This window comes from Tiliqua scincoides, chromosome 1 (genome assembly GCF_035046505.1).
Source record: "Tiliqua scincoides isolate rTilSci1 chromosome 1, rTilSci1.hap2, whole genome shotgun sequence".
NCBI lineage: Eukaryota > Metazoa > Chordata > Lepidosauria > Squamata > Scincidae > Tiliqua > Tiliqua scincoides.
In genome coordinates this window covers 135,926,501-135,952,567 of record NC_089821.1, presented here as the reverse complement: position 1 = coordinate 135,952,567, position 26,067 = coordinate 135,926,501, and the positions used below count along the sequence as shown (strand labels likewise).

The following is a 26,067-nucleotide window of genomic DNA, read 5'->3' as shown; positions in this document are numbered from 1 at the left end:
TGCTTCTTTTACTATTTTTCAAGACTACAATTAACTGTGTCAGTGCACTTCTAAATTATATTTTAACATGGCATTTTAACAATGGTATTCTCTAGTCTATTCCATAACTGTGGACTTTCTGTGCACTTCCTCCACAACCTTCGACTGATCTCCTTTATACCAATTGAATGAAGCTCTTTAAATTGAGCCTGCCACATGCTGCAAATCCATCATGTTGCAAAGTTCACCACGTTCTTTGTGTACATCTATCTGTTCCAGGGCTAGCACAAGACCTCCTGATGCCTGAGGCAGTGTGCCAAATGCTGTGTGTGTGTGTGTGTCCCCGCCTGATACTATGCCGGCGCCTGCTCCTCCCATTCTCCAGAGTTCTAGTTTAGCACTCTCTTCCCCTCCACATTTCTGTTTTCTCTCATTTCCCCTCTTCCTGTTCCATGCCAGACAGTGGAAGGAGAAGGAGGGGCTGTAGAAGCAAGTAGGCAAACGGAAATGGATGTTCCCCATCTACTATTGGAGGTGAGCACTTGAGTTGGCCTCATGAATGGACCAGCCTTGATCTGTTTTATTCATTTAGAAATTAGTAAATAACAGCCCAATTCTGAGCTGCCTGGGGCGCCCAGGCACCGAGAAGGGCTGCCGCCGCATCCTGCGCCTCCTGGGCTACCGCGGGAGACGCCTCGGGAGAAGGGGACTTTTGTCCCCTTCTCCCAGGTAAGGTAAGCAGCCCCGCAATGGGGCTACTCATTTTACGGCCGACCAAAAAATTGGTGGTAAGGTAAAGGCGCTCATGTAGGGCACACAGCCCTACACAAGCGCCTTGGATTCTGCGGAGCGGACCTCTGCGGACCCGCCTCCCATCCCTCCCCCAGGCACACCTCCAGTCTGCCCCCCTCCCCACATCACACCTCCCTGTCATGCCTCCTCCCCGCCTTCTCTCTGCCCCCCACTGGCCTCCCCCTTCCCAGTACACCTCCTCCCCGACCCCATCCCCACCTCCACTTGCCGTGCTGGTGCTCGGCGGTCTGGGAGACTGCCGAGCCACAGAAGCTGGGCAACTGCCCCGCGCTAGTGCACTGGCCGGCACTGGGCTAGCACCGATGGGAGCCCAGTGGTGAGGCTGGCAAATGTGCCTTATGGCATGCTTGCGACAGTGCTCGGCAGCACGGAGCCATGCCGCCGAGAACAGGATTGGGCTCTTAATCTGTCCTCAGCTATATGGAACCCATAAATTTAAACCCAAGAGAACCACAAAATATATTTTAAAAATCCCTGCAAACTTGGTGAATGGACACAAATGGCAAATGAAGTTCAGTGGAAGTCAGTAAAGTGATACACGTGGGACAAAAATTCAAACCACTTATACACTGATGGGACTTGAACTAATAGGAAAGAGAACTTGGGATGATGCTGGATAGCTCAGTGAAAGCATCTACTCCGTTGGGTTGCAGCTGTGGAAAAAGGTACATTATATGCTTGGGGTCATTAGGAAAAGGATGGAGAATTTTTTTAAAAAACATTATTACAATGCCTTTATACAAATCTATAGTGTGGGCACATTTGGAATATGGTATATTGTTTAGATTGCACCATGTCAGAAATAATATTGTACAGCCGGAAAAAGTGCAGAGAAGGGAATATGATTAGTGTGTTGGAACACATTTCCTATGAAATTTACCATACAGGATGAGGCAAAGGGCACTAGCTTATTATTAGAGGCCTTCGGCTTGATCTTGAGCCATGGCAACTTGATGGATGAATGATTTATAGGAAGATCAATCATGTGCAACACTAGAGAGGTCTGCTAGGGCAGTGGTTCTCGAACTTTTCTGGCTCGTGCCTCCCCTGATCCTTGTAGCCATTGGCCAGAGCTCCCCATTACAACACCTCACCTCAGTTACCCCCAAAATGGGGATGAAGGTGTTATAATTATACAGGAGAAACAAGGCTGCCAGCACTCTGAGGCTGCAATCCTAACCACACTTACCTGACAGTAAGCCCCATTGAACAAAATAGGACTTACTTCTGGGTAGACCTGGTTAGGATTGTGCCCTGAGTTTGTTAGCAGCACACCTGGAGGGTTTTGGAAAGGGAGAGGGGAAGTGATGAATTTGCAGAAGGGGAAGACTTTGTTTTGTGTATATCTGCTAATTGCAAACTGATGCAAACTGAGACCTAGAGACTGTTTGGCTGGAATCCTAAACCCACTTTCCTGGGAGTAACTCCCATTGAACACAATAGGACTTACTTCTGAGTAGACCTACCTAGGATTGTGCCTTTTGTCATACAATAGCAGCCAACAGAGTACCACCCCCCCACCCCCACCAAAAGGAGGCAGGAGGAAAAAGGAATGGCTAAAAAGGAATGGGGATTTTTATTTTTAATCAATTTTTGGAGACAAAGCCATCAAGAGTGGCTTTTTTTCTTTTTTGAAGGGGGAGGAAAAAGAGAAAGGTGAGGATCTTTGGTTAAGCTGACACAGACCCCAAGCCTATGTAGGTCTACTCAGAAGTAAGCCCCATTTGAGTCAATGGGGCTTTCTCCCAGGAAAGTCTGGAAAGGATTGCAGCCACACCCAGCGAGATTACAACTCACCCCAAAGTAGATGGGGGCTGCTCACACACACACACACCCAACATGCAGATGCCACCCCTGTTCCCCCCAGGCAAGACAGAGGGATGCAAGCTGGGGCATTTGGACACACACACCCCACTAGGAGCAGGCTGGCTCCTTCCTTCCCAAGCAGCCTTGACCAATCCCAGGATGCCCAGAGCGAGGGGCACACTGGGAAATGTAGTCCTTGGGGCGAGGTTGCACATGGAGAGAGCTCCATGATGAGATGCGGCACCTCTGCCTGCCCAGCCAGCCTTCTCTCCCACCTTCCCCCAGCATGTTTCACAGCCCTCCCAGCCTCACGCTGCTCCACCCACCTCGTTCACAGCTGCAGAAAAGCAGCAAGTCAGCAGGCAGCTGGTACAGCTGAGCAGAGCAGAGCAGCCTCTCTCCTCGAAATGCCTGGCAACGCCCCTGGAGGCCAGCCACGCCTCACTAGGAAGGTGGGACGCACAGATTGAATACCTCAGTGCTAGGGTCTTCCTCGTTGTTCTACTTCGAGGACGAGGCATGAAGGCACTAGCTTATTATTAGAGACCTTCAACTTGATCTCGAGCCATGGCGACTTGATGGATAATATCTATAGGAGGATCGATCATGTGCAAGACTAGAGAAGTCTGTTAGGGTCTTCTTCGTTGTTCTTCTTCGAGCCTTCGGGGCAAAAAATCAAAACTTTAGATATAGGCTGATGGGTTCTGAGCTGTCAGTGACAGATCAGGAGAGAGATCTTGGGGTGGTGGTGGACAGGTCGATGAAAGTGTCGACCCAATGTGCGGCGGCAGTGAAGAAGGCCAATTCTAGGAAGGGTATTGAGAACAAAACGACTAGTATTATAATGCCGTTGTACAAATCTATGGTAAGGCCACACCTGGAGTATTCAGTTCTGGTCGCCGCATCTCAAAAAAGACATAGTGGAAATGGAAAAGGTGCAAAAGAGAGCGACTAAGATGATTACGGGGCTGGGGCACCTTCCTTATGAGGAAAGGCTACGGCGTTTGGGCCTCTTCAGCCTAGAGAAGAGACGCCTGAGGGGGGACATGATTGAGACATACAAAATTATGCAGGGGATGGACAGAGTGGATAGGGAGATGCTCTTTACACTCTCACATAATACCAGAACCAGGGGACATTCACTAAAATTGAGTGTTGGGCGGGTTAGGACAGACAAAAGAAAATATTTCTTTACTCAGCGTGTGGTCGGTCTGTGGAACTCCTTGCCACAGGATGTGGTGATGGCGTCTAGCCTAGATGCCTTTAAAAGGGAATTGGACAAGTTTCTGGAGGAAAAATCCATTATGGGGTACAAGCCATGATGTGTATGCGCAACCTCCTGATTTTAGAAATGGGTTATGTCAGAATGCCAGATGCAAGGGAGGGCACCAGGATGAGGTCTCTTGTTATCTGGTGTGCTCCCTGGGGCATTTGGTGGGCCGCTGTGAGATACAGGAAGCTGGACTAAATGGGCCTATGGCCTGATCCAGTGGGGCTGTTCTTATGTTCTTATGTTCTTATGAGCCATCTAGTTGTTGGTCCTCCTCTTGGTATTGTTCATTCTGTTTTTCCAACCATGATGTCCATTTCTATTGTTCGTTCGCTTCAAATGACGTGTCCAAAGTAGGTGAGTCGTAGCTTGGTGATTCTTGATTTGAGTGACATTTACGGCTTAATTTGTTCCAAAATCGATTTGTTTGTCCTGGCTGTCCATGGTATTGACAATATCCTTCTCCAGCACCATATTTCGAATGCATCAGTTTGTCTTTTGTACTGCTTCTTGATTGTCCAGCTTTCACAACCATATGTGACTAGGTACCTGCTTAGGTGACTTTAAAAATAGATTAGATAGTTTCATAGTCTATCAAAGGCTGTGCCACTGAATACCATTTGCTGGACAGCCACAGTGAGAGAGGGCCCTGCTTGTGTACTTCTCAGAAACATCTACAGTAGTTGGCCACTGTGGGAAGCAGGAAGATAGATGAGATGAAACGTGGGTGTGATCCAACACAACTCTTACATTCATAGCATGAGGTTTTCTATACTACTTGCTTTGCTTTTCCTAACATTACAGCTTTCTGGTATATTTTAGGGATGAGGAATATCATACCTCATGGGATAATGATTGTTCTCATGTTCCTTTGTGCCCACAGCTTCTTACAGCTCAATCCTAACTTACGCTGGAATAGGCAGGCCAGGAGGCCTGTGCTAAATCCAGCACAAGATAGGGCCCCAAAGTGGCTCAGCCAGAAGTAAGGGAAAACTCTTCTCCTTACCCTCGGGTAAGCCACCGCAGCTCCAATGGGTCTGCTTGGACTTGTGCCACCTACAGAGGTGGCATAAGTCCAAGGAGAGCGGAACAGCTTGCAGCTGCTCCAGCATAACAGCGGGGTCCCAGTCCCGCTTCCTGCTCCCTGCCTGCCCCCGGGACTGCCTTTCCTCCCCCCGCCCTAGAATGCCTCCTCCCTGCCTTCCCCAGACCCCTGTGTTGGCCATGCTTGGCTGCTGCAACCTACCTGGGGCACACCTTCATGGAGGCCGGATGCAGCCTCCATGCTCCAGCACACCTCCATGGGCTGATGCAGCTTGCTTGATGAGGTGCAAGCGTTTATTTAGGATTGCACCCTTAGATTTTAATCTAATGGGAGGGTAAGAACTATCCTTTTTGTTACAGCTTGTAGTGTTATTAAGCCATTATCAGCTCTGTTGTAAGTCCAAATAGCATATACAGAAGGGGTGGTTACTTGATACAATAACCATCAGCTATAAGTAGCAGGTATCTCAGTGATCAGTACAGTGGAATAAGATTGATAGTAGATGGCACTACAGAAAAGAGATTGATGCAGTAAGGCTGCAAGGTGGATAAGTCAGTGGTTAGATAACAAAACTCCCAGGTGTTAATATACTAACACACAGAAACAGTCAGAGGGCAATGATACATAGACGAGAATATCACTGTGTCCACCAAATTTTAATACCCTATCGGATTTCCGCTGAAGTACAGAACTAATGTATTCGTACAAAATATATGATTAAAAATAGTTGATTTATAATATGTACAGGTATGTCACATCTGCATTAGCAATCCCAACTCCTGAATGAAACCAAAGGGACATGGAACATGCATGAACAACTTTTGCAATATTCACAACAATAGGACAACCTTGTCAACACTCATCGATGAAAAAAAACACCCAAAAACAGTCAAGGATGATGATGTATTCTTTTCAGACATTAGGAACATGAAGTATGTTCGTTTAAACATAAGTTTGTTTAAACTTTGCAGAGAAAGTTTTGCAGAAATTTTGTCACACCCCTCTGAACATTTGGCTGAGGTTCATGTGCCCCTGCCTCTCAGGCAGCAGCCCAATCCAGCCCCTGAGTTGCTGCTGCAGCCTTTGCTTTGGCATGCTCACATGCATGTACTGCCCTCCAAGAAAAGCCCCTTACCACATCACTGCATTCATTCTGTTGCATGTTTTTTTCCTGCCAACAGGAACTTCCTGTTTTATTTAAAGGATCATCAAGGAAGGAGCATTTTATTACCCTCTCTGCTCTGTCTTTGCACAATGTTTAAATGGGTACAATCCCTTTAAATTCTAAAGTCAGTGCAATGAAGGAGGGAGATATGGATGTAAATTATCTGATTTGTGCTCAGAGTGGATCAATGCAACTCCATCCACAGAAGGTAGTGGAAGACTTGGGATGAAGGGCATCCTGAATCTGCCACTCCCTATCTTTCACCAGGGACGTGCGGTGGGTGGGGAGACAGGTAAGATAGAGCCTCCCCACCACAGTCCTTTGAAAAGCGTTGCCACCATGTGAGGCTCCATGTGTGAGTTGTGGATGCTTGGGTGCCTCACACAGTGGTAGTACTTTTCAAAGGACTCTGGTGGGGAGGCTCTGCCTCACCTGCCTCTCCACTCATGGCACGTCCCTGCCTTCCACTGACATGACTCGTATTGCTTGCTTAATGTCTGGACCAGCTCTGGGTCACATTTCCTGTAAAATGTGTTTATTCTTTTTCCCATAAGATGAGACATACTGTACACTATTTCCAACAATAATTAAGAACTCATTTCAATGGGCTGTGCTTAGATTGCTTTCACACATGTAAAGTGCTGTGGGCTAAACATTTAGGAATTTTCCTCATTATCAGAAATTTCCTTGTCTGTTATTTCCTGTGTGCTGATGAAGTAATCGGTTTGTTTATGCTGATTTATCTTCTAGTGCTCAGTTCACCCAGCAGCTTTCATTACAGTCATCTTATGTACACATGATATTTTGGGCTACTGAATTTCTGAAAAATGCAAAAACCCTCTACTTTTGCCCTCCCCAATCAACTAGGTACTATGCAAGGCACTACGTTCAAACGACATTGTTTGGTAGTTTAGAATGTGTTTAGCAACTAAAAAATATCTTCGTAACTGCTTTCCCAGGCTTCTGGACATGGTGCATTGGGCATGAGTACTGCCATCAATACTGAAGGTTCAGGCCTTCTGGGCCTTCTGATGATCTTGCCCTTCAGCTAAGTGCCCAAGCTGTCCAAGCCCTGACACTTCTGATCTTGATATTTCAGTTCATTGGATTGTTTTCTAAGTCCTAGTGAAATTGGTGGAGCTGTAAGTTGCATTAGGACCAACTCGTATCCAATTTCCCATTGCTGGTGCAGCCATACCAACAGGGCGTGTGCTGCATCCTGTGGTGGTGGGGCAGTCACAGAGGCCTCCTCCAGGTAAAGGAATGTTTGTTCCCTTTCCTTGGGGCTGCATTGCGGCTGCATCAGCATTGGAAAGTTGGATAGGATTGGGCCCTTAGTCACTGATGACAACTGTAATTTGTTTCATTAATTTCAAAGAGAAAAAAGTCAAAAAGTCAAATTAATTTGTTTCATTAAAGTTTGGAGGGTTCACGTGTTTCCTGTGAGCTCACTATTATCACTATAACTGAGCGTTTATATAATACATTTTGAGTGCTCAAAGTGCCTCACAGATTATCCCAGTTATCCCTTTAACAATAAGTAGAATAACAAAGTTCCACAATGCTTGTTTGACTGTTTGTTTAAAGCCAGAGCCTCTTCAGTTTTACAGCACCTACACTATTGTTGCAATAGGTTTGCATGCCCGTGGAAAATGTATTAGAGTATGAATACACTTAACTATGAGGGCACAGTAATTGACTGTGAGGGCAAAATGGTGAATGAATGGATGCAAGGAAGATTTTCTTGTCAGAATTTTAACCATTTCTTTCTACTTCTAGAGGTAACAATTTCTTTCTACCTATAGAGAGTGCAGCTACCCCCCCCCCCCCACGGTAGCATTGTTTTGTTCCTACCTCTCTAGACAGCCCTTTATGACTGATGCAGGATGGTTTAAGGGTTGTGCATGGGCCTGTGCCTCCGATCTATTGCCACCCACTATTGTAAATCATGATCATACATTAACAGTGTCTCTTCTCTGTGCAGTGAGGCAGGATTTTCCCTTCATATCAGTGCAAACTTGATGGGTTACATGCTAATCAACTTGTGACATTTTAAAGTAAATTTTGCTACTAGAAGTAATGATTGGCAGCCCAATCCTGAGCTGCCCGGGGTGCCCAGCCTCGGTGGCACCGAGAATGGCTGCCACCGGATCCTGTGCACCCCGGGCTACCACGGGAGATGCCTCTGGAGAAGGGGACTTTCATCCCCTTCCTACAGGTAAGGGAAACAGCCCTGCAATGAGGCTACTCACTTTACCACCGACCAAAAGATTGGCGGTGTAGGGTGCAGAGCCCTCCACGAGTGCCTTGGATCCTGTGGCACGGATCCGGCCAGTGCTGGGCTAGCACAGGCAGGAGCCCGGCGGAGAGGTTTGCAAATGTGAGTTATGGCACGTTTGCGACAGTGCTTGATGGCATGGACGGGGCGCTGCTGGATTGACACTGGACTGGGAAGATTCTGTTGGACTGTGCTTTGAAGCTGCTGCAGACTTGCTAAATAAAGTTTGGGGAAAGGGAAAACCTCTGTACAAGAGGAATTGCCAGGGAATGTTTATATAGCAACAAATTTTCTTAATTGCTCTCAAACTGATAAAGATGTTCCGTAGTTCCTTTGCACACTGCAGCTGCTGTTTCTGGAGAAGGGGAGGTGTTAATTAGCCAAAAGGTGGGTATTAGTAGGAAAACAGAATATTTTGGATGGGACACCACCTTGCTAGGAAGAATATGCCTAAAATTAATGAATGGACTCTTTTACGGTGGAGGCAGCACCTATGGTCAATGAGTAAAGGACATCCATACCATATAGGGCCTTCATTGCCTCAACTTTATTTTGGCTTCTATTATTATTTTCACATTTTTATACCACCCTTCCTCCAAGGAGCTCAGGGTGCCGTACGTGGGTCCTTCCCTCCTTTTGTCCTCACAACAACCCTGTGAGGTAGTTGAGGGTCATGACTGAGTATTTGAATTGGGATCCAAGTCCAACTCCCAAACCTCATCACCATCCTGGCTCTGTGTACTGGTTCTTTTAGTAGTTTTATCACGAATTAAGTGTACAGAAGTCATTTGAATATGTCTGTATTGATGCTTTAGAGCAGGGGTCTCCAAGCCCCAGCCAGGGGGCAAGATGCGGCCCACAGCGAGCCTCTATCTGGCCCACAGCCAGTCTCTTGTCCCATCAAAGCCTCTGGCCCACTTGACCGAACATGATTGGAGCTGTGCTCTGGTTACATCTGGAGAGTGTTCTAAGGGCCAGAGAGATTGAATGAATGAGCCCATTCATTCATTTATTCACTCATCTAAGTTACATCTCTAATTTATTTATATAAATTTTATATTTAAATTTTTTTCTGGCCTCTACACCGTGCCAGATATTTGATGCGGCCCTCTGGCCAAAAAGTTTGGAGACCCCTGCTTTAGAGCAAATCTACTAACATATCATCTATCATCATTGCAGTAGCCCAATTTCCTTAAATGCTATCTCAAAAACAAAAAACCCAAAGCAGGGAGAACACAAGAACAGTAGCTTTTCCCATAGTTATTCCTTCAAAACGTAGCTCTGAGTTATACAAGTGCAAAAGTAGAGTCATTAAGCCAACATTCAAGACTTCTATAAAATATTACTCAAGAAAAGATTTTATAAAGGTGCAAAATGGAAACACTGCTACCCATGAGGCCTCCATGACTGCCCCCCCCCACTGCAGGATGCAGCACACACCCCACTGACACAGCTGCAGTAGCGCTGGGATGTTCGATAGGATTGGGCCATCATTGTCCTGGGACAAGCCACTGTAAATCACATCTTCCAAGACGACATCACTGATTATCATTCACTACAAATAAATATCCCAACCTTCCCCACCACAGTCTGATCAAAAATAATTATTGAATCTAATGTCTTGTATAACGGGGAGCACAATGTGACCACACAGGACAGTAGTCTACCAGCAGGACATAAATAAGTTCAATAAAAATGCTGACTCGTTATTCATGGCTGATGTAAACTAGTTGAAATGAAAATTGTCATCTCTCTTAGGTGTGTTGGAGAAGAACCAGATACTATAACTTGTATAGATCAACAAATGCAATTTTACTATGTTAAACCTGTAAAAATGCTAATTAGCTAGCTAGGCTTTAAAAAGCCAACCAAGTATATCCATGCTTGCCATATCAGATCAACAAGCTGAGCATCCAGCTAAAACCAGATTTCTCAGGAATTCACATTTGGCATTGTTCACCGACATTCATCTTTCAGTTTAAGGAGATGTAATTTTATTTTTGTAAATACTGTACAGCAATACCTTGGCACTTTCATTTGGTTAGGGACCAGAGCATGGATGAAAGTCAAAAATGAATGTCAAAGCATAGCCTTATTTAGCTTGCAAATGTATTTGGGGCAATAAATAACTATAATTCATGCAAATGCATGTGAAACCCAAATAAACAGAAAGAAAAGAAAAATAGACATAAGAATATTGACAAAGATTGTAGAAGATCAGATGAAAGAGGAAAGCAGGCGAAGGAAATTTGAAATGTGGTTATAATTTAAAACTGTTGAAAGAGAAAAGTGATGAAAGTCAAGGTATGTCTGTATTAACTGATTTATTATGCCCAAAGTTGTTGTTGTTGTTGTTGTTGTTGTTAACAGTATTTATATACCGCTTTTCAACTAAAAGTTCACAACAGCTAGTTCATAATAGTTTATGTTCTACATTAGGCTGTGCAAATAAGTAGTCAAGTCACCCACTATTCTTCAAGTGTCTTTCAACTGTGTGTTACAGCACTAGAGGGCACAATTTCACTGCTGGAAAACCAAGCAAAGGACATCACCGACCAATTTTAAAATACAACTCAGAAGAGCTGAACCTTACTGTAATGTAAAATTAGGAGTACATGAGATGCTGGGTGACTACTAGAAAAATACTTTTTTCAAATCAACAGTAACTGAAATTTAGTAATGAAAGTTACTAGGGAGTCTCCTAGGAAAAGTGAACAGTAGCTAACGCTAGACTATAGACTTGTACAGGCTTAACTGTCAGTGCTTTGCCTCTAAGAAATTCTGGGAACTGTAGTTCCAAGGGAATTTGTAGAAGAGGTCTTAAACAGAGACCTCCTAACCAAACTCCAGTTCTCAGGCTACTATGGGAAGCAGCTTAAACAGGTATATCAATACCAAGACAGCTTAAACAGGTATATCAATGTAAAATCTGTAATGAGGAAATCACACATTTGTAATGATATGCAATTTCCATCTTGATTTAAAGGAATGGATGGACCCCACATTTTTCCTGGCAAGAAAATTTGAAAACATGGTACTTTTTCCCCCTTTCATGACTTGGCTAGATGTAGGCATAAGGAAGTTTCCGGATATCTGTACCAGCAGAACAACATTTGCACGAGAAACTGAACCTGGCACTTCAGCATCCCTAATGCAACTCTGAAAAGAGACAAGGGAGCAATAGTGATCCTGCCCATCTTAAAGCTGGCTTAAAGAAGGAAAAAAAACATGGTTTTCTCAATATATCCCTTAAATATTAAAGCAGGGGATAATATTAAACGGTGACACTGGAGGTATGTAAATACAACTATATATATATATACATACACACACATATATATTAAAAGTCTGCTCAAACAGTCTTATCCCATGGATGGTGGTAGCTATTAGGAGTGCTTAGGAGTTATATTACGGGAAACTAGTCCACCTAACATGGCAGAGTAAATCCATTCCAGCTAGCTAAGAGACAAAACTTGTCTTCTCCTGGAAGAACCCTAGTTCATCTCAACTTGGAGAAAGGAGAATGAAAGATGCCTCTTGCCACTGTCCAACTGAATATAAAGAACTGCTGATATCAAGTGAGACTATCAGTATACACAGCCCAATAGATTCCAGTGTGACGGACTATGGCTCTCCGAAGTCCCTTTCCTTTCCCAACCCTGCAAAGCCAAGATCCCTTCAATTATAATACCAGGGGTCAGAACCTGGGACCTCATGCAAAGTACATATTAATACACTGATCTATGACCCTGCCCATTTCAGACCCTAAATGGTAGGCAGTACACAGTACTAAAAGGGAGAAAAAAAAAATCAGCCTTTCTGATGTTGCTAACCTGCTTCTGAAGAAACTTAAGGAAGGGAACAGCCTCCAAGTCTTCGCATAATGAAGCAGTTCCCAAACTTTCCAGCATTGTGACCAACCTTGTCCTTTGCAGTGGGTTGCAATGCTGCTGGCTAGAATGACTTACCAGGAGCCCCTCGAAGCTTCTTCCAGGTTGTGCTGGGCCTGCGACCCACTCTAGGGGGTCTAGCTCAGAATGGCTCAGAGAAGCATCTGCAAGCGACTTCCAGTCAAATCAGAAATTGTATCTACAAACTGGAAGTCAATTCCAGATGCTTCTGCGGGCCATTCAGAGGTGCATGGAAAGCTAGGTTCCAGTGAGTCACAGGCCCAGCATGACCTGGAAGAAGCCTCTAAAGGCTCCTGACAGTCATTCTGACAGGTAGTTTTGCTGGGCCGGCTTCTGGAATGGCTCCTATTCAGAGCCAAAGTGGCACGAAAGCAGGCGAGAGGGTCCACCTCATGAACCACCACACATAGGCTTGCAACCCACTGGTGGGTGGTGACCCACACTTTGGGGAACACTGGCCTAAGGTAATGCAACATAACTAGTGCATGTAAACAGAAATACTGAGGTCAGCTAGACAAGAGGAAGACATGAAAAAGAGGAAGGAATTCATACTTTGCCAATCTGTGACATTGTTTACTGCTGTTTACTGAATAGCACTTTAAAGTTTCTTGACATTAAAGTGAGCTGTGAAAACCCAGCTTGCTTAACTCCTCCTCCACCTTTGTCTGATCAGACATATATCAACAGCTGTGCATGTGATATGATAAGTTGCACAAAGAACATTTTCCTAGCCCTTTAATCAGTTCGGCGTCATTGCAGCAAAGAGAATATTCCAGGAAGCTAACTATTCAATTAATCACAAAGACAGCTGCTGCCCTTTAAGAAAGAAAGAAAGCCAACAGAAAATCAGATAAATGGAGGGGGGAAAGGAGAAGAGAGGCTCTGGTTGGAGAAATTAGTTTGACACAGCAGATGGCAGGCCAGGACGTCGAGTCTGAATAATTTTTGGCTTTGGCGAATTACTTGGGTTGTCTTCTACCTCTGCGTCACTGTCACAGATGTGGACCACTACACTTGGAGTGGACTCAGTACCTGCATGTAGCTCATATTTCTCACCTGCAAGCAAAGAAAAGCATTTAGAATTATGTTTAAATGCCTGGACTAACCACCATGTCCCCCCTCCTGTGAAATAACCCTCCTCTAAACCCCTCTTCAAAAACTACCTTCTGTAATGGAGACTTTGGCCCAAACCCATACGCCCCACACTACCCTGTATCTAAGTCAAAGAGTCACACCTTCTTTCCCTGCATCCACTTGTCTCCCTTGTGTGTCATGGACTGTGAGCCTTTAGGCTTGTCTGGTTTTTCACACTTTCTAAAGTGCCAGGCACAAAAGTGATGCTCTTGGGTAACTGGAGTGCATACGCCAATTATATAAAAACTCCTGTCTTCTCTATCAATGAAATTCCCATCAATGTGTCAAGTGAGGATCTATTTACTGGAGGGACACCCAGTGTGTGTGCGTGCATGCCACACTGTGCATATAAGGAATTCTGTTGGTGGATCCTAGACCACCTAATGTTATGGATGGCATGCAGGTGGGTCTTATCACTGCAATGCTGTTCTGCAAAGACACTGTTTTATTTTTCCACATCAAAAATGAATAACAGGCACTCACTCTTATGGGAGAGAATAAAGGGGTGTATTTGGGGACACTTTTTTTGAGGTTACATATACTTTCATTACATTAGATATTGCAGATTTTCCCCCTTCAACTTTGTTCCATAGTAAGACAGTATACCCACACAGCCACAGTTTGGTAGGGATGAAAAGGCCAGCTTCAGAACAGGGCCTCTCCATGTGAGGAAAGAGATGCTGACTCCACTTTCCAACTTTAATTCAAACATACAATTTGGGTCCCTGAAGAGTCTCATCTTTCCAACTGAACTGTTCTGGGACTGAGCACATGATATGTGTTGATTAGAAAATACTGTAGTTACAATGCCACCTACAGGACACCAGGAGGCAGTGTACTGTTAGAGGCTCAAGGGTTTACCTGTCCCAGGCCTTTAAGTATATCCTCCTTTGAACTGTGAGCATGCGCTCGCTTGCTCTCTCTCTGATCCTTCAAACATGCACTCCATGAGCTCTGACCAGCCACATGGAGTCCACTATGCCATAAGTGTCTCACACCCATGCAAAAGGAATAACTCTAAGATTCCCTGTTCCAAAGTTTAGGACCTACATAGCCAACAAGGTATACAAACTTGAGAAGTGGTTTTCTATGAAACATTTTTTCTTGCTCCAGGAAAAAGGATCTTCTTTATATCTCTGCATAAGATAAGATACCTAGATGCCTCCCCTTTACCCTCTGTGTTTCCTACTAGAAAAAGTAGCTAACACTAAAGTGCTAAACATTACAGGATCACAAATCAAAGGCAGAACAGAGCAAAAACGTCCTAAGCAATATTGTAAAACAGTGATAAAGTGATGGTGGTATTGCTTTTTAATTAGAGGTACATTTTCTGGAAGAGTAAGACTGCTAGACAATCAGGAAAAAAAAAAGCAAAGCCTGAAGAACTGTTTGACAGCCCAGTCCTATCCAAACCGCCCATCACCAATGCAGCCATGTCACTGTGGCCAGTAGCGTAGCTCAAGGGGGTTCAAAGCACTAAGTTTTGTACAGCACCTGACTGCAGCAGGCAAGAAGCAATGTTCTTCTTTGGAGCCGTTCCAGGCTGCTAGAGGAAATGTTGCAGGCTACTAGAGCCAAGAAAGGCTGTGAAGGGGAGGGGCCACTTGCCTGCTGCAGTGAGGTGCTGTGCAAAACTTGGTGTTTTGCACAACCCTCTAGCTATGCTACTGACTCTAGCACATACTGCATCCTGGGGGGGGGGAGGCCCACAGGAGGGGACTCCAGATAAGGGAACATTTGTTCTCTTGCCCAGGGCATAAGCTTCCGCTGCTCTGACGAGTCTACTTGCACCTGTACCAGTTCTTTTTCTGACAAGTCTGAGTGGACCAGGAAGGTGGATTAAGGCCAGGAAGGATATAGGTGGCACTGCTGCCAACACCTATACTGCCCCCCCCCCCCGCGCAGCCTTGACATACACCCTTCCCTGCCCCAGTCTCCATTCCATTCCTCCCCATTCCACTCACTCCTCCACTGATTTACCGGTGTCAGAGCTGTTAGCACGCAGCCACTCACCACTTGCGGTGGCAGCCTGGCTGCACAGAATGGTAGGCCATGTTTTGTTAGGGTGACCAGATGTCATAACCGCAAAAGAGAACAAGGCACCCAGTTATGTAGCACATCCAAGAAACATGTAGGACCTGTAAAAATAAAAGCTAAAAACACTCTTATATTGATTTTATGGGGTTCATTTAAACACTATTATATTACATATAATTTATTACATATGCAGGTGGTGCCTCAGTATCTGTGGGGGATCCATTCCCAGGCCCCTGCAGATACCAAAATACGCAGATAGTGAAATCCGCAGATTTGGCAACTTTAACCCTCTGGACATGACTGGAGCAGAGCATTCTCAGGGAGGCCTTAGAGCATCACTTCCGGTTTTCAGCAAAAACCAGAAATGATGTTTAAAGGTCTTAAAAGGCCTTCAGAGGGCCGGGAAAGCACTCCATGGACCTCCAAAGGCCTTATAAGGACTTTAAAAGTCACTTCTGGTTTTCACAGAAGTGACATTCTAAGATCTCCCAGAAGTCGTTCTGAGGGCTGTGGAGGCTGCCCCTCAGAATGCCCTCCAGACATGACCAGAGCTCTGCTGGGAGCTCAATTCGGGTCAGTGGACCTATGCTGAGCCAAATCCGCGAATGAAAAGTCTGTGGATGATCAGACGCAACCTGGAATGTATTAATTACCAGAGGACTATGCACTGCCTGCAGGGGCCTGCTCACAGGAAAAAGGAGGACATTTAAGTTCTTTTCCAGGACATGAGGCTAAAAAAGAGGACACGTCCTGGGAAAAGAGGATGCCTGGTCACTCTGCGCTTTGTGACCATCATAAAACATGCTATACCACTGGAACATACTTTCCAGTAGTTCAGCATGCCCATAGGTTTAGGCTGTGCGTTTATATTTACATTTAATAAATACTACATTCAGAGGCATTGTTGGGGCAGCAGTTTCCACAACAGAAATGTTGTGATGTCATGTCATGATGTTACTTCTGGGTTCTCCCAGGGAAGAGGGCAGTGGCTTCACTGGATGAGCCTCCAGAGGAGGACGAGGAGGAGGAGGGAGGGCAGCGGCCAAATCCTGAAGCTGCTGGAACATAAGAAGGAGGTGGCAGCTTCGCAATGTGCCTTGCAATCCATTCTCCTGCAGCATCCCTGTGACACTTAGTTGGCCAGTGCAGCAATCCGAGGACCAGGGAAGCAGCACACTGCCTCCCCAACCCTCTGAACACCTTGTAAAGCCTTTGGAGGATCCAAAAAAACCCTTCCCTTCTCACAGAGGAAACCAGAAGAGATATTTTTCAGCCCTCCGAGGGCTTTACAAGGCCTTCAGAGGGTCAGGGAGGGTGCACACAGCCTCCCTGGGCCTTCGGAAGGGAGGCACAGGGTGGCCGCTCAGGCGGTGATGGGGTGGTAGTTTGTGGTCATGGGCGGTAACAGGGCCAGGACTGCCACTGGGAAATAAGGCTGCAAGCAGTGCCCTCACCATCTCCGCATCATTGCCAGCCGGAATCATGAGATGAACACCCATGTGCCAAATATGAACATGCTCCCACAGGAGCTTGCTCAGCTTCTCCTTGCCCACTTTCCTCCCCAGACATGCCAACTTTGCTCCTTCTGCTGCTTCTGCACTCCCCCACCTCAGTGAGATTACTGTGGATCGTGACAGCCAAAGGGGCTGCTGCCTCACTCTGTGCTGCATCCCCTTTTCTTCTCCTTTTGCCCCTCCAAGCCACTGGAAGGCACATGGCTTTCCAGGAAAACTGTCAGGGAAAGTAGAAGAGAGGAGATTTTCAGGTCTTCCTACAGTATGTCTTAATATTGTCCTTAAAATGCAAAAAAGGATGGGTTGAGGCTTGACTCCTGAGGCAAAAATGCTGTGGGAAAAGAAAATGCTCTCCACAACCCCCTTCTGCCTCTTTTCTCAAAAAGAAAAAAAAAACTCACTGAAAAAAGGTTTCTCTTCCTCATCTGCTATCAAACCCCAAGTTTAACAAGGCAGCTGCTTTTCATTGAGAGTGCAGGGGCAGGCAGGGTGACCAGATGTCCTCTTTTTCAGCCTCCTGTTCTGGAAAAGGACTTAAATGTCCTCCTTTTCCCCGTGAGCAGGCAGCATAGAGCCCGCTTGTAATTAATAAATTATATGTAATATCGTTTTAAATTTAACGATAAGTAATCTACTGTTTCAATTAACCACATGAAATCAATATACAAGTGTTTTTAGCTTTCATTTTGCCATGTCCTACATTTTTTCTTGGATGTCCTACATTTTGGCAGTGATGACATCTGGCCATGCTGGGAGCAGGACAGTGAAGGTTCTCCTTTTATGCTGTTGCTTCTGCTGCTGCTGCAGCTTCCTGAAGGGGAAAGGTGGCTTACCCAGTGAACAGGGAGAAGAATGAGGGGTGGAAGGAAGGAGGGAGGGTAACTGCCTCCTTGTCAGCGAGAAGCAGCAGCACCACACCAAACACATGGGAGCAAGCCGACTACAGGAGAGCAAAAGAGGCTGGTATGAGGGATGCTAAAGGGTGGCTGAGAGTGGAGGATGGAAGAAAGGAGGGGAGGGACAGCTGGCTGGCATTACTTAAAGGGCTATGATTCAGATGCAAATGCTGTGGGGCTTCAGGGGATGAAGAGGAGGGGGCCTGGCTGGGAACATGGAAGGAGAGCTGCTGGGAAAGCCTGATGGTAATGAGGAAAAACTGGGTGCCAGCCAGTCAGTGCTCCAGTGGCGTATGAAGACCATTTGGCACCCAGGGCCCATAAAATGTTGTCACCCCCATAACAAAATTTATTAATAATAATAATTAGTGCATCCAGATTCGCCATTTCCCCAACAGCATCCCCCAACACATTCCCCCTGTACAAAACAGCATCCTCCATATAACAGCCCCCCCAACACATATCCAACAGCTTTTGTTCCACCCCCTCCCCAGATCTCAGTTCCACAATCACCAAACTGAGCACAGCCAGGCAGCCTGATCATCTTTAAGCAGGAGAATGCTGTGCCACACACATGCCCCAAAGTGTTTTGCAGTCACTTGAGGAAGGTGCACTCTGCACATGCTCAGAGACAGATTAACCTTTCCAACAGTTCAGAGCATACCACCACAATTTCCCCCTTGCACAGAACAGCATCCTCCACACAGCAGCCCCCCCTTACCTCCACAGTCTCTGGCTGGCTGGCTCCCCCATCACTGGATCAGGGCCACCACTGGCTGAATGCTCAATCCTAGGCATGTCTACTCAGAAGTAAGCCCCATAATAGTCAATGGGGCTTACTCCCAGGAAAGTGTGGGTTTGATTGCGTTCTGCTTGTGCTCTTATGGAGCTCCTGAAGGGGTCTCAGGGAGAAGCCCTGTGCCCGAAGAAAGTCTCCCTGTGCCAAGCCAATGTGGTGTGTGATTCCCAGGGCTTATCTTTGGGGTGCTCTGGCAGGACGCATGCTTGGGAATTTCTGGTGGGCAAACTACCTGCTCCTTGCCTCCCGCCCCATTCTTTGCTGGGTCTTCAACCAGAGCCTCAGTGGCTTCACCTCCCACTGTTCAAAGTGAGAAGAGTGAGGAGCCCTATTCAGAGATTATCTCTACACAGAGAATTAAAAATATGAAAGATGGGAGACAACTTGATTGCAGACAACATCTATAAATCTGCCTTCATACTGGGAGTATTTTGTCACCATGGCTATATTATTGCTGGCGCTTCTCTATTTTTGGAATTCCTTTTCCCTAATCTGAATGTGGTGAAGCACTAGTGGGCTTGTTGACAGGCTAAAATATAAAGGAAGAAAACACTTGGCTGTGGTATTATGGAGAAATTATAAGGTTCTGCTTTGCCTATTTTCCCTGCAGGCTTCAGTTAATTTCTCTGGACTGACATCAATGCTGTCAGCCACCTCCAAGGTCCGTGTTTCAGAGCTGCAATGACTGATGTACATGTGTCCAGTTTTTCAATCCCTCCACAAACAGCCTATCAAGCTCCCTGTCTCTATGACATTGGTTCAAATGACAAATGATTGCTAGTCTCCAGAGGATTCTCTATGTACTTTAAAAGTAGAAATTATTGGCATTCAGTGGGTCCATGAACCAAGAGCAAAACGTATTTGCATGTATATGTTAATCTGCACTTTTTCTGCAGAGTCTATAGCTTTTGTCAGATTCTCAAAGGGGTCTATGACCTCAAAAAGGTTGTGCACAGGAGTCTGGAGAAGAGTGGGCTGTAAAATGTTTCAAAGGGAGACTGCTGAACTGCATGGCTTGAACGGCTTTTCATATTGCAGTGTAGTAGACACAGGAGATGGCATAAACACAGAGTTGGAAGGGACTACAAGATAATCAAGTCCAACCCCCTGCCAACGCAAGCAATCCACAACCACAGCCTCTCTGACAGGTTGCTATCCAGCGACCACTTAAAGCCCAAGGCAGACTGTTCCATGGAAGGAGAGGGGGGCTTATATTGGATCCTTTTACCAAAATGTTTCACATTCTGCTCACATGTCCATGGGATGCTGCATTAGCATTTAAGGTTACATAGGTCTCCATCTTCCTCAAGAAAGTTAAGGTGGGAAAAGAGCTCAGAGTATCCACTATCTGGAAATAATGCAAATTAAAAATATCCATCTTGCATTTACTGCCATGGTAGTTTAGTGCTGAACACAAAACCAAGCTGAACCTCCTCTTACACAGGAATCCCACAGTGACCACAGTTTCCTTTCTGACTGGAGTCCAAGAATTAGACTTTTCTTGGCTTCAGCTTTCATGCCCAAAACCAGGAGTCACCATCAGACCAATTTTAAACAGCTATGACGTGTTCCCTCCTCATCTAATCTTTCTAAAAAACTCGGCCAACACTGCCTAAGAGAAATAATTATATTATTTACACTACATATAATTTTACATCTGTCAAATGTTAAGGGACAGTATATTCTCTCAGAATGGCTGGAAACCCTTTTCCGAACACATTTCAGCTCTCCAAACTCACATGTGAACTGTCTTATCAGACGTCTACATCTCACTACACCAGTGATTATCCTGCTCTGACTGTGTGGGTCCCAGAGACCAGCCCCAAACTGTGACAGAGTTTTTAGAGGGGGAAAAAAAGATTGAAAACAATACAGTCAAACATAGAAGAACTGACAGCCCTACTGGATTGTCCCTTTGGTGGAACAAATGTTCTGTCTGCACTGGCTGATAAAAAGCAACCATAAAGGTTTGCCCTGGCAGCACACCAAGTAGTGTGCTGCCAGAGCACCAACAGGAGACCTGGGCTCTTCCGACACACATTGCCAAAGCAGATGAGCCAGCAGGAGGACTGGGCAGGAGGAGCAAGAAGGGGGCAGATCCTATTCCCTTCAGCAGCAGCCTCCCCACCCCCTTTCTCTCTTTCAACCTGCACCAACAAAATCACTGGTGCAGATCAAATTGACCTACTGTGGGGTGGGAGACTTAGGGAGGGATAAGGGGTCATCCCCTTTCCCTTCTGAAGCCTCCTGCCACTGGATTCAGCGTGTACCTTTTTGGTGCAACTGCATCAGCAGGGGAAAGGATAGGATTGGGCTGTAAATGTGTGTCAAGCTTAAACATATACAGATACAAAATAACCATGGTGACCACAGTGAAGCTAAGAAAGTTAATGCTGCTATGTGATCAAACCCCTGATCTCAACTGAGTCCTGAGGTTATGTTGCCAAGCCTCATAAACTCTAATTCAGCTGAGTCTTGGTTTAATCTCCCTTTGGAGTTTCTAGACTGAACTGTAAGACCTATAGCAGAGTGTCCAGTCATGTTACAATGTTCTTCTGGTTTCTGAATACTGCCATTTCTGATATCAGATTTGTGTCCATTTATGCTTTTGTGTATAGACTGACTTGTTTGTCTTATGAAGACTGCAGATCATGCTGAGAGAACAGGTAAGTGAATGAGCCGGATGGTGCAGCTGACATTATTGGGTCTTGTAATGGTATCGTTGGAGTTAATAGGAAGACAGATTGGTTTGGGGGTTTGTAGTAGGGTTGTCCCTGCATTTGTGTCTGTTACATAGTTTGTTTTTATTAATGAGCAGCCTTTTATGGTTGTTGGTGCCTCTAAGCAAGGAAAGGTCTATTACACAAAGCGTCTGAGCAAAAATATCAAGAATCCAAAATGTTTGCAGCTTTTAAAATAATCACTGTCCAAAAATGTTAAAACTAAATTAATCTGCCATATAAAATAAGCATAACATTTCAGCAACACATTAGAGCCTATAGAAGGGCATTTTAAAAAGAGATGCATTGCGCACAGAGCATTTCTGCTCTTGCTTTTAAAAATAAAAGACTAATTATAGCATGTATCTTAAAATGGCAGCTCATTTTTGAATTGTCATCCACAGTTAACTAAAATTGATCTCAACAACTTGTGCCAAAAATAGCAAGAGGGTAAAAAAAACACCCAACAATGACTCTTCATATTGCTCCCTGCAGGCTCTTTAAGCTAGGATGAAGATGACCTTCATGCAGTGATATTCCAGAGTGCAGAAGAATGAGCAACATTTCATATTCCAGTGCTTTGGAACAGGAAATGACTTATTACCCAGATAAGTTGTCTAAATGTTTTCACTTGCAATACCACTGTAGCAGGAAAAAGGGGAGGGTGCAGGTCCTTTTTATGCAACACTTGCACCAACACATTTTCATAACAGATGCAATATAATTGAAGCTATATCCAGAGTCCTTTTATGTGGGGAAAATTCACTGGCAGAAAGACAGGGAGGCAGGGCCTCTGAGAGGACTTTTATCAGGCGGTACAAAGGTTCTTTTGGGCCCCTTCCCAAAGAGGGCAGGGGTGAAACAGAGTGGGGAGGGTAGCAATGGGGGTGGGCAGAATGAGGGCAACAGGCAGGGGGAAAGTGGCAATAGCCAGAATAGTCTTTGGAGTGCAGGTTTACCAGCCTTTCCAATGCAGAGCTCAGGTCTACCTGCCTGTACAGAGCTGGCAGATAGATACAGTAATACAGAAAACCAAACATACTAAAGTCTTTGAAATACAGAAAATCATTGCAGGAGATGAGTATCATTGTATTGAAGCTCACACTAGAATGGAAAGTGTCCTGTGTACACCAAAACTGACTTCTGCAGTAGCTATTGCCCAGCTACTTTATGGTAAGCAGATCCACTAGTGAAAGAGCAGGTTAGTTTCCTCCCAGATGTGACACTGTTAAGGAATGTATGCATTCCTGGGCCTGGTGTGTATGGCTTATGGCAGTAGTCATTGTCATGTGCCCACAGTAATGCCCCCACCATCCCATATGGGCAGTGAGTCTGGGTGAGATTGGAAAATGTAAGATTCCAGGAAATTTCTGGGTCCCCTCCTTTGGTTCCTGGGCCCCCTTTCTGACCCTGGGCCCGGGTACACACTACCCCCGTTACCCCCCTCTCCTAGGCCCTGCAAGGAGGAAGCTATTTGCTGACTGTCAGTCATGATTTCTATAAAATACTTTAGTGCAGAATATTTTATATTTCTTAGCTCATTTCTCTTGAGAAGCTAAGCTTTCCCCTGATATGAGAAGGGAACCCGATGGATACAGGGTGGTTCTCAAACTTTACCAATCCTGAAGGAAACCATCAGCTTGCATGATGGTGAATGACACTATAGATTTCTGAAGCAGGTACTAGAACCCCTCTTCCCTTTGCCAAAATTTCCCAAACAATACATTATTTAAGGCTGCAATCCTGCACACACCTTCCTGGGGGTAAGCCCAATTGAACACAATGGGGCTTGCTTCCTTGTAGGCATGCATAGGCTTGTGCTATTAGTCTATATAGCAGTGATTCTCAAACCTTGGGTCTGGGACCTATCAGTGGGTCCAGACACAATTTTTGGTTGTTCGTGAAACTGATGGCATATTAGGCTATGTGCATCAAGGGTTAAACTGCTACTTGGGGGAGGGGGGAGCACAGCTGCTCAATCATCATTATAGCCACACCTCTTGGCATTTATAAATAAGGTAGCAGCCTCTATGGCCTCTGAAAAGATACAAATGGCACCTTCCGGGTATTTATCAAAGTAATGATTCTATAGACCAGCCATTTTCGACCGCTGTGCCATGGCACACTGGTGTGCCGTGAATGGTCTGCAGGTGTGCCATGGGAGTTTGAGGGAAAGTCATTTATTAGGGAAGGGAAGGTCTAAATCAGGGGTGCTCAAACTTTCAACTTTAGGGATGCTGGACCTTTAACAAGTGTATAGAAGAGAGAATTTCAGCAGGTGCAGCTTGTCATCTGTGGGATGCATGGTGTGCCTTGTCAACTGTCAAAAGACTGAGGTGTGCCTTGACAATTTTAGTACCTTGTTAGTGTGCCATGAAATGAAAAAGAGGGCTGAAAATCACTGCTATAGACACTATGGCAGTGATTCACAAACTGTAGGTTGGGACCCACTAGGTAGGTCACAGGCCAATTTCAGGTGGGTCCCCATTCATTTCTATTTTTTTTTTAATATATTAGACTTGATGCTACCATGGTATGTGATTGCATTTGGGGAAATGCATTTGGGGAAATGCAGAGGTTACACATCTGTATTTTTAACAGGCTACTATGTATATGCTTTTAACAATGATAGTAAATGGAACTTACTCCTGGATTAAGTGTGGGCAGCTTTGCAGCCTAGGATTGTAAAAAATTGTCCTGCTTGATGATGTCACTTCCAGTCATGACATCACTTCTGGTGGGTCCTGACAGATTATCATTCTAAAAAGTGGGTCCCGGTGCTAAAAGTTTGAGAACCACTGCTCTATGGCATATTTATTTTGATAAATACCCCGAAGGTGCCATTTATACCATCCCTGCTAACTGGGTTAAGAGACTACTTTTAAGTGGCAGTTCTCTTATATTTAGCAGGGAGAAAGCAACTGTTCCTCTTCAGCCCAGTATTGTTTCCTGTAGTTGTTTGCAGGTGTCTCACTTGTGTCTTTTTGCAGGGGGAGGGGGGTTGTGAAATCCTATGGGATAGAGATCTACCCTTTTATTTCTTCTGCTACGTAAACAGCTTTGTGAACTTCTTTATTGAATCATCATCAAGAAGTTGTCTAAAATCATCATCATCATCATCAAGTTGTCTAAAATCAGGCTAATTTAATCAGTCTCTTCTGCAACTGTTAACTAAAAGCACAAATATGAAAGGTCCAGGTATTTGGAAACATTTCATAGAACACAAGGAATGGCCAGATGTTTCTTAGTTGAAAAGATTGTGTCCTATTCCAGCTCACTAGGTCTCATGTGAGCATTCAGAGTTTGCCCACAGATTATAGGACTCCCATAGGTGGGGTCACCTAGTTGCTTGCTTGCTATTGTTGCACTGTCTCCAGCTATGGAGAGGGGGGAGAGATGGTATCTACAAAGACACAGAACTAATAGTCAAGATCCTGGTGCTGGTTCTAGTTAATCAGAAGCACAGAACTTGGCACAACCATAATCATGCAACAGTACAGAGCACTTGAAAACACAAAAGTTTTTAGAACCATGTTTCTAGTTATCATGGTTACTGAAAAAACCTAAACATCGGTAGACACGCTTAGAAACCTATGACCATAAATCAGAGACTGAAACTCACTGAGACCTACGCTCAATGGCATCTGTTCCCTCTTCTTATAAAATGCAACATTCAGCAACACTATTCCTGCAGGTATAAGCAGTAATCCAGATGGACACCCCAGTTCTATCCAGCACTGGCATAGCAGGGCTGCACAGCTCATGCTGTATCGAAGCACTGGGATTGAGCATGCTGGAGGTCTTCTTGGGGCAAGAGAATATTTATATCCCATAAGGATATGGCATGGGCCCTCTCTGCCAATTTCACCCCTTCCCAGGCCTGATCTGTCCCCCCTTCACCTTCCTCCCACTCAGAAACACCCCCCTTCCCATCCTGTCCTGCCCCCTGCATCGCAAGGGGCAGTCTTACTTACTCTGGCAGTCACAGCTCTAGATCTGGCACCAGCAGAACAACATAGGCCTTCTCACTGGTGTGCCTTTACTCCCAAGTAATCAAAAAGCACTTTACAGTGCTTTTGTGAAGGCTAACTGTGTGGTGGTAGCTGTGTCAGAGCTAGTAAAGAATAGGACCGGGCTGTAAGTTTTGCAGTACTTACAGATTACAAGTAATAAATAACTTAGAACCAGAACTATGTGAATTTGGGCGCAATCCAAACCTGCGCTGGAGCAGGCAAGCCAGGAGACTTGCGCTGCATCTAGCGCAGGTTGGTTGGCTGCAGCGGCTCAGCCACAGGCAAAGGGAAGCTCTTCCCCTTACCCCTGGGTAAGGGCTGCTGGCCCCAATGGGTCTCCTCAGACCTCAGTCCAAGGAGAGCAGAGTGGCTTGAAGCTGCTCCATTCTCCCCGGTGACGGGGATTAGAATCTGGCATAACTGCCAGGTCCCAGCCCCGCCCCCGGCTCCCTGTGCTCCAACCCCTGGGGCTGCCCATCACCCACCCTCCTCCCACCCAGAAACACCTCCCTCCCGCCTCCTCCACATCCCCCCCATGCCTAGCTTCGCCGCTTGTGTTGGCACGGGTGCACCGACACAAGCGGCGGTGAGTAAGCTGCCACGGAGGCTACTGCTGGCCTCCGTGCGTCGGCGCATCTAGATGCGTCGACACAACTTCCTCCCACGGAGGTACAAACATGCTTGCCT

General features: G+C 45.5%; 1 protein-coding gene across 2 annotated transcripts in view; it reads right to left on the bottom strand.

The window, feature by feature from the left end:
* The window catches only part of RCAN2 (regulator of calcineurin 2), a 60,347-nt gene that overhangs the window by 15,736 nt on the left and 18,544 nt on the right, over positions 1–26,067 (bottom strand). Inside the window, exon 4 of one of the 2 annotated variants that reach the window (XM_066635892.1) lies at positions 5,551–13,323. The exons of the other annotated variant lie outside the window; for it this stretch is intronic. Coding sequence (XP_066491989.1) covers positions 13,163–13,323 — 161 coding nt within the window. The 3' untranslated portion in view covers positions 5,551–13,162. Of the gene's footprint in view, positions 1–5,550; positions 13,324–26,067 lie in introns of those variants that run through there. 2 annotated transcript variants of the gene reach the window in all.